A 23,196-nucleotide genomic window follows, 5' to 3' on the forward strand; every position below is an offset into this window, starting at 1 on the left:
CTACGTAGCAACATGCGGTTTGCACATTTGAGTAATTCTTCCACTTACCACTAGAGGGAGCCTCGTACCAATAATATTACAGTGAGTAAAAATGACAGGCGGTATCAGAAGTACTCACACTGTTGCCTTCTTCTTTCTGTCCATTTAGCCTGTATGAAATCCATCATGGTCACATCATGAAAAAGCATTCCTTTTTGTCTTTGTATCAAGTCATTAAATAGCAGTGATGGGTTCCTATTACACCGTGACACGTGTCGTGGCCTTTTAATAAATGGGTAGATTGCTTTTAATCCCATTGCTTTTATCTCTGTAATATAACTATAATCTTTTTTTAAACCTATGAACCTGCCTTTCAAGTTATCTTGAAACGAAATCTGTGAGTGGTGTTAAACTTGATACGATGCAACATATTGTTAAATTAATAGTTCTCAGATAGTCACTTAAATAGTCGTCTTAAAACAAAAAACATACATGATATTGGATACTATTTGAATTTGTTCAAATTCAAATGTGATCAGAAGAGTCTTCACACACAATATAAATTATTAAGGCTTTCATTTATTTGACTACAATCATGTCCCATAGTCTATTTATCAAACAGCAACCGCCATCCCAAAACTCACCATAGAGATTCTCACTTTTTCATTTCTTTTAGACTCCTATTAAAACACAGTTATACAGAACGAGAGTGCAAACAATCACAAATTGCATCTTATATACAGCAGGTATATATTATTTTATCATTATATATATATATATATATATATATATATATATATATATATATATATATATATATATATATATATATATATATATATATTTATTCCTTTGCGCAACAGTTTTGGTAGCTGGAGAAATAAAATCTAGGGGAAAAAAAAAACAAAACACATTTTAGGCACTCCTCTTAACTGCCATGTGATTCCTGACAAACAAGCACATCTCAGAAAAGTACATGACAGTTGTCTTGTTTTTTTGCATTTTTAAAAAAAAGCTCTTGAAGATTTTTTATATCGAACCATTTTACAGTGCTCTTAAATATTTCAATGTATAAATCAGTAGCAAAGCTCGTTACTGATATTCGTAATTTCTCTTCTCCCCTCGAAAAAGTGTTGACACGCTAATCCGTGCAAAACCTGTTCTATTTGTTTTCAAATGGCAATCCAAAACTTAAAAAAACAAATGATTATCTAATCGTTCCTTTTTTTTTTATGTAATACAAAAGAGCGGGAGACAACAACCTGATTTTTCAGTGTTCAATTAAAAATAGAAAATGTAAAACAGGGCGCAGGACTGAATACGATTTACATAGTATGTAATTGGTTGCCTTTCCGTGACCTGGAAATTTGGTAACAAGCGTGACTTGGAAAAGATCCATTTGCCTGTTAACCATCACAATGATATCCATTTGTTCTATTATACTAAAAAAAAGTCAAACCTTTTGATTTTTGATTGCCAATTAAAATGGAAGGAAGGACTGATACCTGGATTGCCACAGTAACGTAAAAGAGACACTTGTCCGGGCTGCGTGGGGCCGATCAAAAAGGCATGTTGGCCATACCGTCGGGACCGTAACCGATGGGGCTGTCCAGGGACATCCCCCGCTGTCTGAGCGACTGGGGTCCCATCATTCCAGTCTGTGCGTGGGATGGGGCCATCAAGGGACCCTGAGGGGACATTAAAGCAGCCTGGGGGCCAAAAGGGTCTCCCGGCATGTTGCGCTGCTTGGCCTGCATCATCATCATGTTTTGCCTCGCCATCAAATTGTGCTGGTGCTGCTGAGGCGACATCATTCCCGGGTAGGGGTGGTGGAGAAGACTGTTGGGCATCATGGCTTGCTGTTGTTGGGGAACCATCCCTGTCCTTCCCAACATGTGTCCCATGTCTGCGTTAGACACCATTCCCCTGGCGTCCCCCTGGAGAACGGCCATGTTTTGGCCGAGTCCGCCGTGCCCCTGGTGAGGCGGCGGCGGCTCCCCCATCATGTTCTGCAAATTGGCCAAGTGGGGGTTGGATGACGAGATGTGCGGAGAACCAGAGGAAGACAAGTGTTTGAGAAGCTGCTGAGAAGTCGGCTGCTGTGACCCGGGCCCCTGGTTTGGTTTGCTCTTGGGGAAATACTGCAGAGTGCTGCTGGGCTTGTCGGAGGGAATGATGCGGGACAGGTCGAACTCGGGAATCCCCGAGTGGGTCGGTCGTATGACTTCGCTCAGATCTGGGCCATCGCCCATGGAAAGGGCTGGGAAGGACTCTGAGGGATGACGGTGGCGTTGGTGCAGCCGTTGAGGTGGGAGGATGTCCTCGCCGGACTGAGAGAAATTCTGCGACATTCGGCCCATGGGTGAGCGAATACGGCCGTGAGACGACGGCTGCATGCGGGGGAAAGCCGCCATCTGGTTTTGAGACATGGGTGACACGTTGCAAGGACCGAGGTCATCGCTTCCTCCGACCATCATGTTGGAACTCAGAAGAGGAAGGCCCGCCGGGTTTGGGGAAGACAGCATGTGTTCCGAGGCTTCGTGGGAGAGTTGCTGCTGACCTTGGCTCGGGATTCTCACGGGGCTTTGGGAATCACTTTGGCCACCGATGGAACTCTGGGAGACCAGGATCTGAGATGCCGCCGGGTTTCCTGTTGGCGTAGCAAAACCGGCATGTTATGATCAGAGTGTAAAAAAACAACAAATCACACCAAGCAGATGAAAACGTGACGCCCGTTGTGTTTTTGGGTTCGTACCTCCAATGCTAACACCGGGCAGAAGAGGTCGATCGGGCAGCATCTCGTCATCAGAAGTGGCTATTGTCTTAATTGCGTCGTGGTAAAGAGGAGTGGAACTGGGCAGGGTGTACTTGGACAGCTGAGACATGATCAGCGACAACGGATTCTTTGCTTTTGAGCCGTCGGGCGAAGTCGCAAATGTCATACCGGGATTCATCAAGCCTGGTTGGGTACTCGGGGTGGAGTTGGAACTCCTGGGGGGGATTGATCGCCCTGCAAAAAAAAAAAAATCATCAGCGTAAAGGTCACCAGAAAGTATGAATGATGACTTCAGAAAACATCATTTTGAATCTACCTGTCTCGGAATGACTTCCACCATTGCCCGCCGCCCTCACGCCGGTGAGGCCAGCCGGACTCGAAGGATCTGTTTTGGGAGACATCCACGCAGGAGAGCCCATCGCCACAGCCGGGGACTTGAGTCGTCCAGGTGAGATGGATGGGGAGTGCAAGTCATGGTTCGAAGAGCCCATTATCTGGGGCGATTTCACGGAAGAAGAGCAAGGTGTCCCCGCACCAGATGCAGGGGGAAGAGGGGGGTGAGAGCCCGCGGGGGCCATCATGGAGGGTGACTTCTGCCCCGGGGCCGACGGAGAAGGAAGAAGCGCCGGCGGCTCTCGGTGAAGGGATGGCGAATTGAGCTGGACCGTAGGAGAGGTCATCGGGTGAACGTTGACCGATAGGTCGGGAGGATGCCGAGGACCGGGAGCGACTCCTCGGAGGTCTCCGGTGATCGGCATATGACTGAGCCGCGGCGTACTTCCCATCTGATTACGAGCCTCCAGTTCGGGCCCAAACATCTCCGGACCGGGCTGCGAAGGATACGGCCCTTCGCCCGCTCCCCCGCCGTAAGGGCCTTGCGTCGGAAAACGAAAGGATCCATCGGGTCCCGGGACCATTCCCATATTTCTTCGTTCATGTTGTGACGCTCGTATTCTTGCAATCTCGCCAGGAGTGAAGAACTCACTTAAAGTCCCCACTCTTCCTGGACCTCTACGGAGTTTTTGCTGGAGAGCCATATGCTGCTGCTGCTGCATATTCATCTGTGGGTTCATGTTGATCATGTTGATGGAAAGGTTGCTCCCCAGAGGACAATCGATTAAGTCTCTAATCTGAGGCCCTCCTCCGGGAGAGCCCACCATATCCCGTGAACCGAGAAAGTCCATAGGATCTCCTTGATTGGGAGGGGGACCCCTGCCCATACCCACATTGGAGTAGTCTGGGACTCCAGGATTTTCCATAATTCTTGAACCCATATTTCCCTGTTGCTGCTGCGCCATAATCCGGTCAAGTTCAAACCTAGGAAGACCCTGCAACTGCCGCTTGTCGGAAATGCGAAATAATTCCTCGCGGGATAAAAGATGTTCTGGCTCATCCAGCAAGTGTTGAGGCGGGTAGCGACCGTGGAATGGACCTCCGCCATCCATGTTGTTGGGCATATTATCGAGCCAAATCCCCGGCCTGGTCGGTCTTTGGGGTCCGAGACCGTCGACGGGTAACATCCCTCCTGGACTGCCGGGAAAGCCCGCTCCACCCGGTGGGCCTCTCTGCATGTGTGCGAGGAACCTCGGACGTCCAGGTCCTTCTTGGTGCATGGCGGCCATTCGTACATGCCCAGGCATTGCTCCTCCCCCCATCATATTTGCAGAAACCCACTGTTGATCTCCAGGCTTGCTGTGATATGGGGGAGGGGGTCCCCTGATCATCATGGGACCTCCGTGCAAGCCCGTTTCAGTCATCATCCTAAAATCCTGTGGACTTTGCATTTCCTGTTGCCTCCTTTTCTCCTGGTAGTACTCTTCTTGGAGTTTCCGCCAGGCGATTTGCTCTTGGGTCAGCCCCTCTGGTCCAAGCATGGAGCCCATGTCCAAGCCAGGCGAGGATAGCTGCTGGTGAGGATGCTGCGCTAGATGATGGCGAGGGTCCATTTCGGGGCTGTGAGCGGCGGCGCCGAGCGACTGCGTTTGTGACATGATGGACTGCAGTGGCTCTTCAAACTTCTTCATGGTTCCCAGAGACGCCAACGCCGACAGCGCCATGCTACCGCAATCTCCAGTGTTTGTACCGTTGTCGCCGTCCTCCAGAATGGCACCTCGATCGCTGCCACTGTTGCTCATGACGTGGGAAACGTTATTGGCGAGGTTACCGGTGGGGACCCCCGCGTCACCGTGAGGGCTCCCTCTCGCTCCAGTGCGTAGTAACAACCTCTCGATGTCCCTCAGTGTCTGCAAAGAACGCTCGCGGTGTTCCAGCTGCTCCTTGGAAAGACCGCCTGGGTTGCCGGGGCCGCTTCTCTGTCCCGTGTCGCTTTGTAAATGCGCAGACAGGAGGGAAGGACTCCCCGACGGCGAGAGACTAGCAATGGGAAGACCCTCACTGTGGACAGAGACCGAGCCTAAAGGCGTGCCTCTGCCATCGCCCTCTGGCCTATGGGAGGGAATGGAGAGGCCGCCATGTCTGCTCCGAGGGGAATCGTTGTCAGAGTGGCCACCCGATGTCGGCGTTCCCGCCGCAAGTGCGGGGACGCCACCTCCCGCAGAGCTCGGCCTGGGAGTTCCGCTTTTGGATTTAGGGGCGGGTGCGGGAGGAGAGGCGCTGGAGTTCACCTTCTCGACGAGCCTTGCGTAGCCCTGCGAAACAAACATTTTGATGATTATGATTTGCTAGACTCCCACCAAAATGGATGTATAAAGTATAATTGACTCATTTGTTATTGGCTGACCTGCTCTAACTTGGTTCGTGGAATATTTTGCTGATGAAACTGAAGAATGGAATCAGCGTTTCCTTTCATGACTGATTCTGCAGCACTGTTGAAGCAAGAAAAAAAAGTGGTAAACCCCAAACTAAATTTAAGCGCTCGAAGGTCGATTTGACTTTTCTAAATGGAAGCTTACCTGTTGGCCATGCTGGTTGTGAAGACATACAACAGCTGCTGCGAGGACTGAGGTGGAGGCGGTCCTGGCTTCGGTCCAGGTGCTGGTCCGCAAGCCATTACAGGCTCAGACGTGGCTGGCCCCGCAGGCGGATGATCTGGTTGCGCCTGCCTGGGTCCCGGCAGCACTCGCTCCCCTAAAAAAGTAAAAACATTGAAGCACATTATGGAAACACTAGTTAAACCACACGTAAAATTAACTGAAGGAGGAGGTCAGTCCACAAACAATGGAAATAAAATATATATAAGGGGACTAATATTTCTTCATGAGATCGTAAAGCACACAGTGAGTTCTGACTCACGTTGAGTTGTTGACAAGCGCGGCTTGTCTTCGTCGTCTTCCGTGTCGGGTCCGGAGCACCACTCGTCTCCACTGTATGGCTGCTTCTTCTCCAGAACGCAACGACGCTTACTGCGTGTGACTCCCTCTTCAACACACATACACAAAAACTTGTGAGGATATTGTCCTTATTTTTATTTTTATTTTTTTAAAGAGAAGTTCTCAAACTTTATGGGTCTTTGGATTTAGAAAGTTGGCCATTTTCTTGGAAAAATGGGTAGGTTAAAAAAAAACATTTCATGACCCAAAAAAAAAAAAAACCTTCACAAGAGCAAATATTTATTTTTTGGAGATAAAGAGGAGAATCGAGTCGTATTCTGTTGGCATAAAATGTTGTCATTATGTCATATTTTCTCAAGATAAAAAAGTAATATGATATCGCAGTGAAAGTTCAACGGGGCAAGAAAGTAAAATTTTCCGATGACTTCATAAACGCAACATCATTCTTGCACTATCTCGCCACTCATGGAGGCCTTTTTTTCTGAACTAAATCAGACAAACAGTGTAAGTACACCCGCAAGGCAGCAGGGGGCGCCCCTGACGATTCAACGGCAACGATTGCTTGTTTTCCTGCCAATGTTATGTTGCCAAGGGCGACCGGATTCTTTTCACAATAAAGTCAGTCATTGAGCCAATTTGTTTGTCTTGGTCACGGGCCTCGTCCTGCTTATTGCAGCTCAGTGGTGTGCAGCACAGATGAATACAGGTTTGACCTTTGTTTCAATTCAAACTCTTTGATACAGCCCCAAAAAAATGAAAATACTGGTACAGAAAAAACAAACAAAAATATACCGATGGTATTTTCTGTAATTTTTTCATCAACTCATGTTTGTGTTAATGAGGATATCTGCACCAAATACACAAAATAGTCATCATGATTTTTTTTCAACAAGGGGAACTCAAACAGGCCCATGACCTTGCCAGCGAGGACATGCAACGAACGCCTTTTCACGTGAAACACGTCATTGCTGCTATCAGAAGCCTTGGGGGAGTCAAGGGAGGAAATTCTGCCGCTTCACTGAAAGGTCGGGGCATTTTCTCTGCTATTACGTTTACTTCCTGTCGTGGAGGATGTCAAGAAGGCACGTCATCTCGAGAGTTTTTTGACAGATTGAAACTGATGGCAGGGGGAAAAGTGACCTTTGACATTCTTAAAGGAGGGTTGATGTTTTTTTTAAGTATTAACACTTTAATATTTACAAGTTAAAATGACTGTTTGCAGAGCACGGGTTTTGATAACCTTTGGGGGGTGGGCGACGTAGCGAGGACGAGCTAGTGATGACAACTTTGCTTAAAAAAAAAAAAAAAGCAACAAGGAGAGTATAATAGTTTTTGTGTTATCGGGAACTCCAAAATTGCCTGTATGTATGTATGTGATGTTCACCACTCCTGGTCCAGACTACAAATGAATCACCTTCACGATAAAGACAAATATAAAACTTTTAAATTGCAGGAGATGCTGAAATGGGAAAAAAAAGAGGTCTCACCTGCTTTGGCATCAGCTTCCAGGTTTTTAGGAACAGCATGTCGCGGTTCACCAGAGTCCACAGACACGCTCCTCTCCCGCTTACTTTTGGTTTTGAGCAGTCCTCCGACGCTGCTCGCCGATTGGCCGGCGCACTTGGGCCCGGGGTTGCTCTTGTTGACGCCATGGCCGCCGGTCCCGAGGCGGCTCTTGGGGCCCGGGTGGCCGGCGGGTCCCTGCTGCTGCTGAGCCTGCAGGTTTACGGCGGCCATTTGAGCTCGTCCGTCACCAGTGACCTTGCTCGCCATGAGTGGCCGGCTTATTGTCCGTGTGCATTTGATTGGCTGCTGAGTGAGGCTTAGGAGCGGCGTGGAGAAGATGTCGGCCGGCCGGGGCTCACATTGCGATCGGGAAACGCTACAAATAAAAAGAAACATTATTTTAGATCTCAATGTTAGCTTTATTCACAGATGAACCATTGCCATCTTAAAAATCTTCATGAAGTGAACATCAAACCTGTCAATGATTGTAAACACACTCAGGTTTGCGGATGAGGCCCGACATCGTCATTGCGGCTCTCCCGCTTCATGCTTCAGTGGACGCGCTCAGACCTGGACACAGGGAGAGAGAGTCATCTCGACAATCATTGCCGTGTTCCTCTGCCTCGGTGTCAACATGGACTCGGCGAGGGAGTTGGACAAGAACAGTGATAAGAGCCTCGCACGGTCATCGCACTGCGTCTTTAACAGTGAGCCAACCGACAGTTGTTTGGACTAAGGGGGGAAGGGCGGGGGGGGGGGGGGGGGGGGGGGGGTTGCAGTTCGTCGCGGTCCAAGTAGCCCAGCAGCATTCTGGGTCGGTAAAGATCTTCACAGCACATTCGGCAACACTTTGTGTAGCGATACCTGACTCACCCGCCGCCTCACGGAACAAGCATGCCTGACTCATGACGTGTTTTGCTATGAGCCCTTTTTGCACACATGACCTGCAAGGGTCATAACGGCAGACGCCGCTTTTATTCCCCTGTCGCTTTCACGCAGAAGCCAGCCGAGCCTAAAACAGACCTTCAAATGGTCAAAATGATGTTCAAGTAAGACATCGAAAGTAAAAATGTTGCACGTATGGGAGGAGCGGGTTAGGCGTGGGCTGTGCGTGGAAGTTGCTTCAGAACTGTGAGGCAAGAGCTAACCAACGGGCGCTTTAGATAAAAACGGTGGAACCCTTGACTCAAATCTCAAGGAACCTGCTTCTGATTTTAATGTTTGACAGATAGAGTGAAACAAATGATGGGGGGGTGTGCCTTTCAGAAGGTCATCACCCCCCCACCCCCACTCAAAAGTCTTTCAGACTCCAATGATGAATAAACTATCTTTTGTTCAGTCTTTTCGTAACACTCGGTTGCTAAACGGCCCCAAAATGAAAACACAATGGCGCCATTAGTCATTAACTCACCAACTAAAGTCAAGAACAGGGACACGCCTTGTGCGCCGGGGCCAGGACCTCATCACTCATTAACCTAGCGGGGCTGGTTAGATGTCGCCCCTGTTTACAAATGTGACTCACTGGCTTTGTGCATCACACAGCCGGAGGGTGCGTGGGGTGATGGGGGGGCAGACTAATCACACAACGGGCTGCCGACCTTCGAGGAGACGGCCAAGATGAGATAGGGCCTATCTGGGAGTGAATGCCGACCTGGGGCGATAGCAACCAGACGCTGGCTTCAAGGAGAGTCTGTCGAGAATGTCACCAGCAATGTGCCAGCTCTTTCGCTGATGCATTTTGGGTTGGAAAAGGAAAAAAAAAATCAAAACTTGGTTTATCTACCTGGTCTCTAAAAGAGGCAAAAAGAGAAATGACATCACGGCGGAGAGGGAGCCCATGCTGCAGACACGCCCCCTTTTTTATAAGACTCGGATAAACACAAATCTGGCGCAGGTACTTTGATAGATTTTTTTTTTAAATGGATTTATCAATTCAGAACAATTGCCAGATTAATGTGTTATTAGTTAAAATAATCAGAGAGCAGCTTTAAAATGAAAATCAGTGTAATCGGTAATGGCATCGGAAGCACGATGGGAAGAACCCTAATTAAGACATATAAATGATCAAAAATATTTTTATGCCTTACCATTTAAGTGACTTCAACTCAAGTCTAAATTTCCTCATCTACTGAATATCAAATTTCATTTCGCTGACTCACTCACACCAGTCGAGCTCGTTATGCAAAGCAGCCGAGGCTAATCAGATTGCGTCGTCTGATTGGTCGCTGTCACTCGCGCTAATCTCGGAACAGACACGAGGAAAAGAAAACAACTCATGCAAGTCCTGAGTAGCGTGACGTAAACAAGCAGATTGTTTCTGCTGGACCAGGGTTTCATAAACTCATCGATTATCCTTTTTTTTTTGCCAATCATAAGAATTGTCACTGGCCTTCAAAACTATTTGGTTTTCCCACTATATTTGGAACACAGCGGAGAGCATTCATAGAAAGTGCCGGTCTTCCCCCCCCGCCCCCCGAAGAATTAGACCGTTACCAAACATGGGACTCGGGAGGAAAAATAAGTCAGAGGCCAAAACAACATGTACGACCCTTGACAACATAAAACCACCAAGTGTTTTTCTTCCCCCTCCGTGGAAAATGTTGAGCTTCACTTAATCTGTGCGATTAATTGCTGCGGTGATGTAATATGACATGCAAAAAAAAAAAAAAAAACATTTAGTACAAAAATTTTGCCGCTATGCGCTTGACACAAATATTTTTCACACCAAAGGCGTTGACGCCAACTGTTCCTGTCTGCTAAATGATTTTTCCAGTGATTGACATGTAAGCTCCGCAAGATTTTTTTGAATGAGCAAGCAAGCCTACATCAACTTTCTCGGAGAAGAAGCCGCTATGACAAAAGGTGACGGAAAGAAGTCAGAGAAATCATTTTAGCTGCCTTTTATGAAGATAAATGATTAATTCAATCATCAATGTGGTTGTGTAACGTTTAAGCTTGTGAGGAATTAATGTCTCGGGCAAGTTGCGACTTGCTGGCAGGAAAGCAAAGGCAGCATTATGTGCGCGTTCTTCACACGCCTCCTCCTCCCCTGCCAGCCCCCGCGTTTGCCGCTGACGTTGTAACGGGAAAGGACGTCACGGCTCAGCAACATCAAATGAAAGGAGGCCGTCCGCCTATCGCGAGCCCTCGACCCGCCGGTTGGCCTCGGCTTGTTGTGTTGCCACGGCAACCTGCTTCCAAAGCCTCTAACGCGAAGGCTGTTTGCCCGCCGCCGCCGCTCGGTGCACTTTACCCCCGACAGGCTCGGCGGCGACGCAGATGAGCGACGCGAGCCGAGTAATTTGCGGAGGATGGAACTGATAAATCGCAACGACGTGTCAGATGTTTGCGCTCACAGCCGGCGACCTCAAGTAAACTCTCACCGTGTCCTCCGACAAGCTCCGCGAGCGTCGGCAAAACACACAACATGTCGGGAGACTACAAAAAAAAAACGGATGTGATTATGTGGACAAAAGTGTTTGGGCGCCATCTTGTAGCATTTTAGCACACGGAGCCAGCAAATAGGTATATTTTTCATGGAATGACAGAGGGAGATGAGTTTGCGTGTTCTTTCCCACATTTAATAACCGGGTCAAGAAGTTCAAACTCACGCGGACCAGGCACCGGCGGAGCCTTCGGAAGTAGCGGGTGATTTTTTTTGCTCGGCGGCTAAACGGTTACATTCTTCGGAAGGCATTCTTGGAAGCCTGCCAATTAGAGCAAGGGAATGTCTGAAAATGCAAACTCATCAACTGACAACAAACCTCCCCACAGAATTTTTTTGTAATCGCCCAGTTTCGGGATGTATATCTACCTCCCTCACCGCTAGCGTTAATTTGATGAGCTAGCAGGCGGCAGTTTGCCGCCACGGCCGGAGAATTTCATTTTTGTGCGGCAAAGCGCGTCATGTGACACCGGAGAGGGGATGGTCACACCGCAGCGTCGGTCGGCAGAACAACAATGACGGGAAGAACGCAACCGGGGACGAGAGGAGGGACGTGGCTAACGACGGCGGGTGACCAATTAGCGCTAAGTGGTGTGCGAACATACCTGCCGGTGTCACCTGAGGCCAGTTAGGCCGCCTCACTGGTTGCTCCTTTAAGCTCACACCAGAGACACGGCACAAGCGCATGACTACAACAAATAAACATTGTTTACTTTAGGACGTCTAAACTGCTTCCAGAGGGCCACAAACAGAAAAATGGAACATCACATTTGCGATATGCTGCAGGTTGTCATATACTAAGCAGTTAAACACATTTAATTTTTTTTTTAATTGATGACAAACTGAACATTTTATTTAGAGATGCAACAATTAATCACCATCTAGGCAAATTAAGTGACGAGTTTGATAATTGATTGCTTGGAGACATTGAAATAAAAAAATGTTCAATGTTGAATTTAAGTCTCAAGAACAAATAGTCAGATTTCGGAGGTGAAAGTTTGTGTTTAACCTAAATACGCCATATGCTGCTTTTAGTTTGGAAAACTATTCTATATAATGTTCTACCGATAGGATTTTATTTCATCATGACTGTCACATGCTTTTCCTTTCAAAATCAATTAATTTGTCGCTCTTGTAGATGGAAAATACAGGAAGCTGAGTCAGCACCACACATGATCTGACTTGCATTTTTCATGTACACCACCTTCTGGTTTATACAAATGCAACCAAATAAGGTCAAACCTAGTCAATTAATATAAAACATTTAGCCACATGAACAATTCTGACATTTGATTTATACCGCGTGGATCAAGTCTAACAACCGCCACAATTTAAGACAGAACATAAAAATAATTGTGATTGTTTGGAAACTGGATCCATGTAATTCACTGCCTATTTGTAGTTTTCTATATTCATTACGTACTGTTTTGGTTTATTATTGATGATTTCTATAATTGCAACGTGATAGTGGTGCTATTAAGGAATGGAATTAAGTCGGGTAAGTCTCCACTAAAGGGTAAATGGCAAATGCACTGCCCGCCACTGAGTTGTGCAAGACAATTCGGATCGAGTTGCAAACTCTGTTAGTGGACTAAATATAGCTAGCCGGGATATGGGAGCTCCAACACGCATGCAGGCTGCGTGTGCGTGTGTGTACTTAAAGCCGTAGCAGCGGCGTTATGGCAACCATGCATGCAACAGGCTGCAGGCTTGTTGTCATCGTCGACGAACCACGCATGCACGCACACGCATGGCGGGGAAGACGAGCCAAGAGCCGGACGAGAAAACACGCCTCACCGGTGATTGCTTACCGTGGCTGCGAGGAACATTTTGAATTGACGATTCCTCTCCCAAAAAAACACGAGTTCTTTGAATGACCCCCAAAAAAAGTTAAATAAAATGTCAAGTAGTATTGCCTTAAAATGTCACAGTCAGATGGTTAATATGACAAGTCATCGTGTGCCCACACCGGCTGTGCGTGCAAGTGTCAGCCGCCTGTCACCACACACGGCTCGGGCACCTCCGCTTCCGCTGTCTCCCTAATGAGCTAGCCGACAGGCTAATACGAAGCAGCGGTTACGGAGCACGGGGTGGTTGACGGCATCCGTCGGACTCGGCGTGAGATCGGCCGAGGGACACTTGTGTTGCCCGAGGAGGGTGTGTGGGGCTTTTGTGCAAAGGACGCTGGCCGGTGGCATGGAAGCCCACTCAGGCGAGCTGGATGCGTCAGATGCTATCTTAGCTAGCATGCTAATTGACGTCTGCGCTGGCTAACTCAACTTTTGAAACCACCAGCAAACATTTAATTAAATATAACAAAAAACAGCAAAGTTCTCATTCAACCAAGACAGTGGTGTGTGCGTAACGGTTAGAGGTGAAACATGCGGCGTACTCTACCCCATCTGGCTGCTGTGTGACACTCGTGGAGGAGGAGGAGGCCGACGTCAGGGGCCGACATTCCCCGGGGGTGGAAGCCGCCGACAGCGCTCGCTGAGCCGGCACGGGTAGCAGCCACAGCCGCTTCCACACTCGCTGGAGTAGAGAGCGGCAGTAGGGGGTGAGGAGGGGGCGCACGGTAGTCTCGCCCACCACGGAGCTTTCAGCTAGCAAAGCGTGGCGTGGCACGTCTCGCTGGAAGTTTGGGCTGAAATCAGGAGACGCGTCGCCTCGCCGCAGTTCATGCCTTCCGAGCAAGACGAGTCGCCATCGACGAGCTGACAATCACGCGAGTGTCCACACGGGCATCCGTAAGTCAGTCACTGACGAGTGTCACTGCGTGGACTTCCCACAGTGACACTCTCTGGACACTTCATTAGGTACACCCGCACTGCATAAAACAATAAAATAAAAAATCAACAACAGTAAAAACGGCCTTGAACAAGGCACATATTTTGAAAAATCTCACTGTACTCTATCAAAAAAATGTCACGAATAAATGTTCTGAAATAATGATGGCCTTCTCTCAATGTAGTCCCAAATTTATGTATTAAATCTGGATCTGTTTCGTTGAACATATTCTGTATGCGTGGCAACAGGTGAATATTAATTGTACCTTCTGCCATCTAGTGGAAAAGCATTTAATTGTCCTCCTAGTCCACTATTTGTGGTCAATAATGTGAAAAGGTGTCTAATTAAATACATATTTTCACACTATATTTTCATTTGTTTTTGCCCCACGTGATAAAGTTTTCTAAATCCAAACATTAAAATTCACTCATTTTTAAATGTAATTAGTTTGATCATATTATTCACGATCAATCTTTTATTAGATTATGAATGAGATAAATGAATAATAAAATCTGGATGGAAAGTTTTGCCCATCTCCGGGCGATCGCCCACGTTTGATTGACAAGTAGTCATTGAACAATGTGTTCACGATTATTATTGCGGTTGTGGAGGGCTGCGCCGCATCATGCTGAGAGCAAAATGTGGCTAAATATGCTTAGCAAAATATTAAAAGCAGCTGTTGCTGTGATGCAGAGCAGTCGCACACAACCACAATAGCAAACATATTGTCAAATCATTGCTTAAATCGATTAACATTATCCCATCGTTACATATTTTGAAAGTTCAGACAACAAAAAAGCACAAATAGTTTTTTTCCTTTACACTGACTTTTTTTTTTTGCATTTGTATTTACTGCATTTGTAATAATTAAGTCCCAAGTAACCTGACCTACATTTTTTTTGTGATACCAGTCATTGATGGGCTGATTTTTTAATTTGACTTGAGATACAATCGCTGTTTGGTTAACGGGTGACTCAAATGACATCACAGGCATATATTCTTTATCCTCTGCGAAGAACAACAAATGTTAATGCCGCACTGAGAATCTGAGAGGAGCTGTGTCTCCAGAACAAAAAAAAAAAAAAGTCATTGTCTTATACTTACGAACACCTGAATGAGGTGGAAGACCAACCAAGATCGAACTGTGCCCAATGCATTAGATAGATGGAATGGAAATTTATGCCTCAGCAGAAGGATGAAGATGGCCTGCAGGCTGATTTCTTTGTCATCATAAACATGTCATCCACTTTATGCGCGCCCATCACTTTTCCTGCCTATCCGGCGAGCACCAATTAGAGTCGGGGAAGGACGGGGGCGGGCCGCGTGCTTTTTTATCTTTGGAGGGGGGTGGAGAGGGCGAAGAAAATGAAAAGAGCGATGGAAGGTCAGAAGAATGCATGGTGGCAGAGGATGAGAGAGCGAAGTCATGTTGTCATGGAAACTGGCATGGATGTGAGGAGACAAACAAGAATGTCAGTGGGGCGCGCTGCGGGAAATAAACGTTGAGGTGCGTCCACTTTAAACGATGTGCGTCACGTAGAGAAAATTATCCAGACTATTCATTAATACGTGCCCATTTATTTATTTATTTATTTATTTATTTTGTGCTGGAGTCCATCTCAACTATTTCTGGGGGTAGTTTTGGCTTTTAGGTTATAATTAGCGTTTGTTTCATTTTGACTATTGTTTTTTATGTCTTCTAAAATGCTGTGCTTTAGTTTTCACTAATTGTTGTAAATAAATTAAACTACATTTCTGAAGCGCTTGCTTTTATGTCTAGGTCCAAATTTTACTCAAGTTTCATGTGCTCGCATTTTACTGGAATTAAAAGTGTGTTACATGTAAATATGCTTTTTGGGAATATCATGAAAGCAGCCAAATTGCAGCCTTACGTCATGAAACGCATTTTCAAATTCAAGGACGTTTTTAAAACGCTATATTCAAAAATGCATGGGCAGTTGAGTATGCGAAAGGATTTGTTTGGACGACTCCTTAAGAATGTTCGAGTGGCCGAGTGAGTGTTTGCTCCAGATGATAATGATGGTTTCCATGGTGACACGCGCTGCACTTTTGTTGCCTTTGTGTGTGGAGCCACTTTACCTGCTCAAACGTCTCTGCTCACATTCGGCGCGTACTGCATAATTTAAGATGGCCATTTCCACATTCTATCAAATGACAATTTTCTATTCCTGTTACATATTATTAAGCAGTGTCTCCAGAAAGAAAAACGTTATTTTTCTGAAAGCTAAGCAAGAAATTGATTAATCTTGCAGGCTAATAAATACGAGCTCTTCAGCCTTCCAAATTAAAACCAAGACACTCAGCAACTCTCTCCACAACACACAGACAAAGAAACACGCGCATACACTCGGTCCATAAAAAAAAATCAATTAAAAAAGACGAGGAAAAAAGAACGTGTCCAATTGGTTAGCTGCAAAAATGCAAGTGGCCACTAGATGGCAGCAGAGATTTTTTTTGCAGTACAGGTCACACGACTGCTACTGATTTCATTTCAACCTTCACAACCAAAAAAAGAAAAAGACTATCTGGCTAACTAACTAATTACCTCTCTCACACACTAACCCAAATCCCACAACAATTTTACTCCTGAACTTACTCTGGAGCAAGAAGATGGCTCGCTGGCCATTGCTCCAAGCCAAGGCCCTGAGAGCCAGCAGCTCAGGCAGCGGGCAGCTGGCAGCGGGCGGGCATTCACATCTGGAGCTGCCACAAGCTTCTCGTTAAATAGCCGAGGAGGCAGCGAGGCCATCCAAAGACCAGATGTACAGTGACAGTCTCACGAACACTCATACTAAGACTTTCTCTCTCTCTTTTACACACTTCCACACAAGCAGTTTGTTTATTATGTGAGGATCTACATGGATCCCCCCCCCCCCCCCCCCCCCCCCCCATCATGCCCCCGCCCCCTCAGTTTCTCTGTAATTGATCCCAGACTGGACATTGGCATTCATATCTTCCTTACTTTATCTTCCAGACAAGATTTCTACTGCTTCCAGATGCCGACACCGCTCTTGAGAACTCAAAAGTTCAAGTCAGTTTTCCGGGGAAGGGGGGGGGGGGGGGGGGGGGGGGGAGAAAAAAAATAAGTGCTGCTTTAATGTCTTCGACGTCCAAAAAAAGCTGGAAGCAAGACGAGAAGCCGACGCAAGCAGAGGTAGAGTGCATACCTGAGAACCTTCTTTTACTGTCTTCGGTTTATTGTTCCAAATTCTCTTCCAACAGCAACAAACAACCAAAAATGTTTACCGTTTATCATACAACTTCACAAGTGGAATAAATCATCATGTCACTAGCAGATGCCACAGCGTAAATCAACAGAATCCAAATATATATTTTTTTTACTCCCCAAGCCAAGTCACATGTTCATATAGTCGCTTGTTACTAGGCAGAAATCTTAGGCCTTAATCACACTGTCCCAAATTTGGCTGTTTCAAAAACGTAAAATACATTCGTTAGCCCATTACATTCACAGCTGTGTATTTAATATAAATGACAAAAACAAAACACATTGCTGGGTCAAAAATGACCCAATTTGGGTCACACTGACCCAACTCCCGCCATCACTCACTCAGCGATCACGCCCGAGTGGGGGAACGCCACAAATAAAAAGCGCAGTGTTTCAACACTCGCAAAACCTCCCGAGCTCAATTGGAGCAACACAATTGGCTTTTACTCAAACTATTTTTACGATCCGAACGATGAGAGTGGGAACAAGAGCAACATTTACTTTGACCGGCAAGGATCATAAAGCGCTAAATGTGCGGTTTGCGAAATGGGGTCCCTGGACGAGCCCGCGTTTGGACGTCCGCAATTTCCTCTTTCTTAGTTTGTATCTACGATATTACGGTATATCACGATAAAGTGCAAAGCGACATATGGGGACCAGTGTGCCAATTCGGGGTCATTATATTTAATTGCTATTAGGACTACGAGGGGGTCTTATAAATATTTCCCTGCTTTAAGTACCGCCAAAGTTTGCAAACCACCGATTAGCGTTACAGTGCTGTTAACGCTACCGGCGGTAACGACAACCGCACTTGAACTCGTCCCGCGCCTTTTACTGTACAGGTGGTCCATGCTTGGGCCATGTGGGAGCCTAGCGGGGCACTAGCGCATCGCACGTGTTGGGGGGCCGTGATGTGTTTCGCAGATACATTCAGAGTGTCTCAGTCTGCTCTCTCATCTGCTGCCAAAAACAAAAACCTCCATTTCGACTTTGAGACACTCAGTGGGAAAGCACTTGAAAGACTACACAGGGTCTCCATAAAAAGTTAGTTAGCTAGCTAGTTAGCGTATGAGTTTCCGTGTATGTTACGGTTTGTTTGTTTATGTAAATTGTTTTATTAGCTGTTGTGAAATGCGCCACATAATTAAAGTTGTATTGTAACTTGGAGTTGCTAATTTAGTAAGTTAATTGGTGAGTTAGTTAGCATGCTAGCGGGTGTGCGTTACTTTGTTCCTAATATAGAGGGCATGGATTTCTATGTTAATTAAAATGTAGTGAGCAAATGACGTGATTGTAAAATAAAATGTTGGTAGTCTATGATCACATGACCTCGATAATATTTTCCAAATTTTTATTGGCTATAAATAAGAGATAAGACTACGATTAAATGAATTGGAAATGACTGGGAGACTTGTAATTGGTCCTGTGTCAGACTTTTCATAGCCAAAAGTGCTTCGACGCCAAAGAAAAGCATTTGGAAAGGCCTCGGCGCTTGTTTGTGTTGACTTTAGGCGAACAAACCCAGTTTGTTGTCATCTGGAACTTATTTTGACTGTTGACATATAATAACAATAAATGAGCCAGTGGGACTGATGATTCATTTTCATTGAGACAATACGAAACAATACGTTTGTTGTTCCTGCTCCATTTCTGATGTTCATGTTCTGCATTCACGCTAACGTCTTTATTAGGCAAATTCGACACAGAAGTCTTGAAGCATACAAATAAAACGTAAAACGATCACTTTTTTTTTGTTTTTTGTTTTTTTCGGAAGCATCCTACGGAACGGATGAAACTAATTTTAAAAAGAAAAAAGGGCCGGAAACTTAAGACAATCACATTACTTATTGTTTTGAGTCACTGGTTCAATGCAAATGATGGAAAATCAATTACAATTTACAACAGGTCAGTTTACATTTGGGCAGCACGTTTGAAGAGTAGCTTCAACATCTACCTCACAGATTTTAAATTGGAATCTCGTTCTTTAAATGTAAATTGAATGTATTTTTTCATTGTTTTTATGATGGGACCTGAGGAGCGGAGGTTAAGTGACCCAACATACGAGTTTCTGAGATACGAGCCGTCAATCAGATTTTTTTTTTTTTTTACTTTTCAGCGCAAATTTGGGATGTTAAGACTTATGGTGGCACTTAACTCAATTTAAGAGACCCGAAGTTGACTAATGCCACCCCAGACGAGGTTTACTGTCAAACTAAACATAAAAACACAGCATTTTAAACAACCAAGCTACTTTGCCCAGTCGCAATTTAGACAACAAACCCATTTAGACAACGTGTATTTGAACATTAATGTTGGAATAAGACATTTAGAGAGATGATAATATCAATACTCACAGGTATACATTTCTTTATCCTCTGAGCTCTGAGAGAAAAAAAAACGAATTTTACGACAACTTACACTTACTGAAAAAGTTTGTTTCTTCTTCGTTTGTGTCTGCGCGGATGTCTGATGCAGTACTGCCTCCTGGTGACCAACGCGGGCATACTGGAAGGAGCAGCACAATGAATTGGATCATAGCATTAAAATCATGATGCAGAGCAGATATTTTTATATTTTGTCAAGATAAAAAATCATAACTAGACAGAACAAACTATATTTTTACACAATAAAATATTTTTACTATTTCTGATATTAAACTCAAAATTGACAAATGCTTTTTTTTTTTCAAAATGATTTTGTAGACTCTAAAGCTTCTATAGGGACCCCAGTTTGATAACCACGATACTGTCCTGAAGTTGACATCCTTTTCTTTTAGTGTGGCCTCACCGAACTTCTACCCCCGTCCTTTCTTCCTTCCCCACCAAGCCAAACTGCTTAAATGGCATGCAATGCTGCTTGCAGCTGGCAAGCTTCTGCTCCATATCCAGGGCCCACACATCAAGCAGCACCTTTATTAGCCATTGTGCCCGTTGGGGTACAAAGCTTTGTCGTAGGGGTGGTATCCTCAACTGGTTCTACTTTTCCACCCTTGACACTCAACTCATTAGCCGTTATTGGCTGCTGGGGCAAGCAAATCTGGAAATATATTCTTATTTATATTTCCCCCTCACAAGAAGGAGTGGCAATAGAAATAATTTGTTGCAGGCCATCATAAAACCATGATTAACTGCACGAGTATGAGATGAAGACAGTTTGGCGTTCTTAACTTTTAGTCATGTGCTGTGTCACAAAGGCATCGTGCAAAGATGTTTGCAGTTGATTTGAGTCTATATAAACTCACTCCCTCACCGTGCCGTGCTGCAGGCAAAAATGTTCGTATTATCAGTTGGCTAAGGTTTACAGCATGTTTGTCTATAAATAGTGAGCGCGGTGGCTCCCCTGGCCCAAGCGAGTCCAACTGTGAGTACCGACTAATTAGAGCCTTCTCTTGTGTCTGGGCTCACCTCCATGAGAGCAACTTTACAGGGCACTTGCAACTTTTCAGCCTGAGGCGCCTTCAAGGCTCTTCTCCTCACACCGCAACCACTTCAACAAATAAAATACATGAACGTGTCAACTGGTGTTCTCTCATGACAACAACTTGCAGCAGCTGATTAAATAAAACATGAAGGCACACAACATGTTCCGCCCACTAGAGCAACCTGCAGCGCTGTTAAATATTTCAAGAAGGCAGTTCAAACACGAGCCAGAAAGAATCAGCGGTAGAAAGAAATTGCGACCACGGTGTGACAAGATGTTTCCTTCAGTCTGCCTGCTGGCCACTTGGGTTCTTCTTCTTCCACTCCAAGGTGAGCGCTCGACCCGGTCGGTCAGTCAGTTTCTCGCCAACTGTGTCGTACCCTCAGCTTTAGATCTTTTCGACCCCGAGGAGGTGAAGTACGTGACCCTCAACGCAACCGTGACCGCGGGGGGCTCGGTCCGCTTGGACTGCGGCGCCGACCCGCCCTCTATCTTCATCTGGGGCTTCACCAGAGCCGGTTCGGACAGCAACGTGGCTCTGGCCTACGACTACGGTCATGGTCTCAAGCTGCAGGCTCGGCCGGACGGCGTGGTTGGCGTGCGCGTGCCCGTCAACACCTCCGCCCTGGTTCTGGAGAAAGTCCGGCGGGAAGCGGAGGGCACGTACACCTGCCAGGCTTTGTACCACGCGGCTAGGGTGACCTTCTACTACACCAGGCTGGATGTGGACGATGACTATTGACGCACAAATAAACTCAGAGAAGTTCCTCGTTGTGTTACTCGTTTTCTAACAAACTCACAGACGCACTCGTGTTTTTTAACCGTGAGGAAGGAAGCTGACAGTGTGCTGACTTACTCTTCCTTATCGTCTCTTTATATTATTACAAAACTTTACAAGTCGCTAAATCTCCGTAACACAAAACAGTTCTCGGGCCAAAAACAAACAAACAAAAAAAAGCATAAATAATATAAAACTGACAACTTTGTTCTTTGACACAGATACATTCATATGAAATAATAGTTTTCTACTAGAAAAAAATAAATAAGTCATCTGAAGGAGTCTTTGGGAGTTCCGCCTCAGTCTGTGAAAGTTTGCCGTCCTTGTCGGACAAAGTACTCTCTTAGGTCCATCGACTGTCTTTTCTCCGGCTGTCCTCTCTTAGGTCCTCTGTGACATCACCACAGCAGCTCTGACTGTCCAGCTGTCACGTCGCAGGGACCTCAGACTTCCTGGAGACTGGCCTGGATCAGCTCACCCCCGCCGGACATCCAGCAGGGCTTTTCATCACAGTCCGAGTCTGGAAGGCCCAGATTTTCCCAGCATGGGATTGGACAGTCCTGATCCACGCAGTCCAGATCCTCCTCCGCTGCACAAGCAACAACACGTTAATCATTTGAGGATGATTTTAATAAATCAAAAATTAGTTCATCTGTTCATTTATTTAAAAAAAAAAATGGAATAATGATAGACTCACCAGTGCCATCCGCCGGACATTCCGTGTCATCTCCCTCGAGACAACACGAACGTTGCGAAGGCGACGAATCTCGCTGCTCGTCGTACGGGTGTGGGACTTGGAGATTGTCAAGGTCATCGGCACGCAGCTCTCCCGCGGGGGAGCAGCGGTGGCGGCACGGAGAGGTCGCTGCCTGCTTCAGAGGAACCATCTCCAGACCGTCCTGCTGACAGGGCGCCGCTCGGTGCATGAGGGGAAGTGTCCCGCCCGAAAGGACGCCGTTAGGCTTGTAACACCTGAAAGAGGTAGCAGAGATGCTATTAGTGTTAGCGTTAAGCTAGCAAGGCCTTTTTTTATTGCGTTGTTTTATACAGAGAAAGTGTAGATGTTTGTGTTTTATGTTTTTAGTTTGCTGGGAGTGGTGTTAAATAACTTTTCTGAAGAAGAAGAAGGGAAAAAAAAAAAGGGACTGTCAGTCTGTGGCTTTCTAACCAGTAGCCATTGTGTTTATATTCAAATTCACAGGAGCGTCCTAGCATGGTACGACACTGGGTAAGCCCTCAAAGTAATTTTCCGAATCCCATTCAAAAGCGCAACATTGTGTTTCCCCGCGCTTCCTGCTATCGGAACCGCGATCCTCGTTTTCGTTCCCGCCAGCGCAAATAAATAAACAGGAGGCTCATTAGCGTAGCCCGTGTGTTGGCTGGTTGCACACAGGGTAAACTGTGATGCCGCTGAGCCTTGAGCACATAAACAGGAGCAGCATGTGAATGTGGAGCGCAAAAAAAAAAAAAAAAAAAAGGAGCTGGCCTTCTTCCCAACGACACGCTGTGTGACAAAGTCCTAAACAAACCATTGTAAATTGACTTGATGGAAAAGCCATCGCGAGGGGAATAAAAAAAGAAATCGGTCTTTTTAAGAAGGTTCTTCTTTGGTGCTTGAGAAGATTAACAACTTAGTCATATCCCTGATTTACTATTTACTAGACATTTCTATTTTTCGTGAATTCAGTCAAATAAATATAAGGTATTCCACAAGGCTCTGTTCTCTTCCCATTCCTGCATCCAAATAATTTGCCCTCAGGGACATCTGCACGTCATTTGTGTTCTTGCATGACCCCACCAAAACTCGTAAGTGTTACCTGTTATTGTTGCACAGGTTCTGACAATTCACACAGTCTGAGGATTCCGATTGGGGAAGAGCCGTGTACATGCCGCCTCCCTAAAAATAAAAACAACAGTGTTTAGTGTGGATGAAGACATTAAGTCGGGACAAAAACAACAAGAACCCTC

General features: G+C 46.0%; 3 protein-coding genes across 6 annotated transcripts in view; 1 reads left to right on the forward strand and 2 right to left on the reverse strand.

The window, feature by feature from the left end:
- Positions 1-538: 538 nt before the first annotated feature.
- On the reverse strand, positions 539-13,891 carry bcl9l (bcl9 like). The gene is made up of 9 exons (XM_049726109.2): positions 13,394-13,891; positions 8,027-8,121; positions 7,533-7,927; positions 6,008-6,133; positions 5,668-5,842; positions 5,496-5,580; positions 3,072-5,403; positions 2,735-2,989; positions 539-2,629 (listed from the first exon to the last, which is right to left on the reverse strand). The coding sequence occupies exons 3-9, from the start codon at positions 7,816-7,818 to the stop codon at positions 1,539-1,541; spliced, it is 4,350 nt and encodes a 1,449-aa protein (XP_049582066.1). The 5' UTR covers positions 7,819-7,927; positions 8,027-8,121; positions 13,394-13,891; the 3' UTR covers positions 539-1,538.
- A 5,810-nt stretch (positions 13,892-19,701) lies between these two features.
- Positions 19,702-21,424, forward strand: LOC137840440 (uncharacterized). The gene is made up of 2 exons (XM_068651308.1): positions 19,702-20,779; positions 20,837-21,424. Exons 1-2 carry the CDS (start codon positions 20,596-20,598, stop codon positions 21,190-21,192), a joined length of 540 nt encoding a protein of 179 aa, XP_068507409.1. The 5' UTR covers positions 19,702-20,595; the 3' UTR covers positions 21,193-21,424.
- Positions 21,303-23,196, reverse strand: part of cdon (cell adhesion associated, oncogene regulated) — a 40,672-nt gene continuing 38,778 nt past the window's right edge. For all 4 annotated transcript variants that reach the window (XM_049726125.1, XM_049726124.1, XM_049726123.1 and 1 more), the window contains 3 exons: positions 23,046-23,125; positions 21,926-22,200; positions 21,303-21,817 (listed from right to left, as the gene is read on the reverse strand). In XM_049726125.1, the coding sequence (XP_049582082.1) occupies positions 21,672-21,817; positions 21,926-22,200; positions 23,046-23,125 (501 nt within the window). In that variant the 3' untranslated portion in view covers positions 21,303-21,671. The remainder of the gene's footprint in view (positions 21,818-21,925; positions 22,201-23,045; positions 23,126-23,196) is intronic.

Source organism: Syngnathus scovelli, chromosome 7 (genome assembly GCF_024217435.2).
Source record: "Syngnathus scovelli strain Florida chromosome 7, RoL_Ssco_1.2, whole genome shotgun sequence".
Taxonomy (NCBI): Eukaryota; Metazoa; Chordata; class Actinopteri; order Syngnathiformes; family Syngnathidae; genus Syngnathus; species Syngnathus scovelli.

Bases quoted from the DNA above. Each gene is read 5' to 3' on its own strand.
- bcl9l (XM_049726109.2), bottom strand. From the start codon at position 7,818: ATGGCGAGCAAGGTCACTGGTGACGGACGAGCTCAAATGGCCGCCGTA. The intron at 6,134-7,532 runs GTGAGACCTCTT...TGTGTGTTGAAG, and splicing joins GGAAGCTGATGCCAAAGCAG to AGGGAGTCACACGCAGTAAG. The intron at 5,843-6,007 runs GTGAGTCAGAAC...TTACTTTTTTAG, and splicing joins GCGCTTGTCAACAACTCAAC to GGGAGCGAGTGCTGCCGGGA.
- LOC137840440 (XM_068651308.1), top strand. From the start codon at position 20,596: ATGAAGGCACACAACATGTTCCGCCCACTAGAGCAACCTGCAGCGCTG. The intron at 20,780-20,836 runs GTGAGCGCTCGA...TCGTACCCTCAG, and splicing joins TCTTCTTCTTCCACTCCAAG to CTTTAGATCTTTTCGACCCC.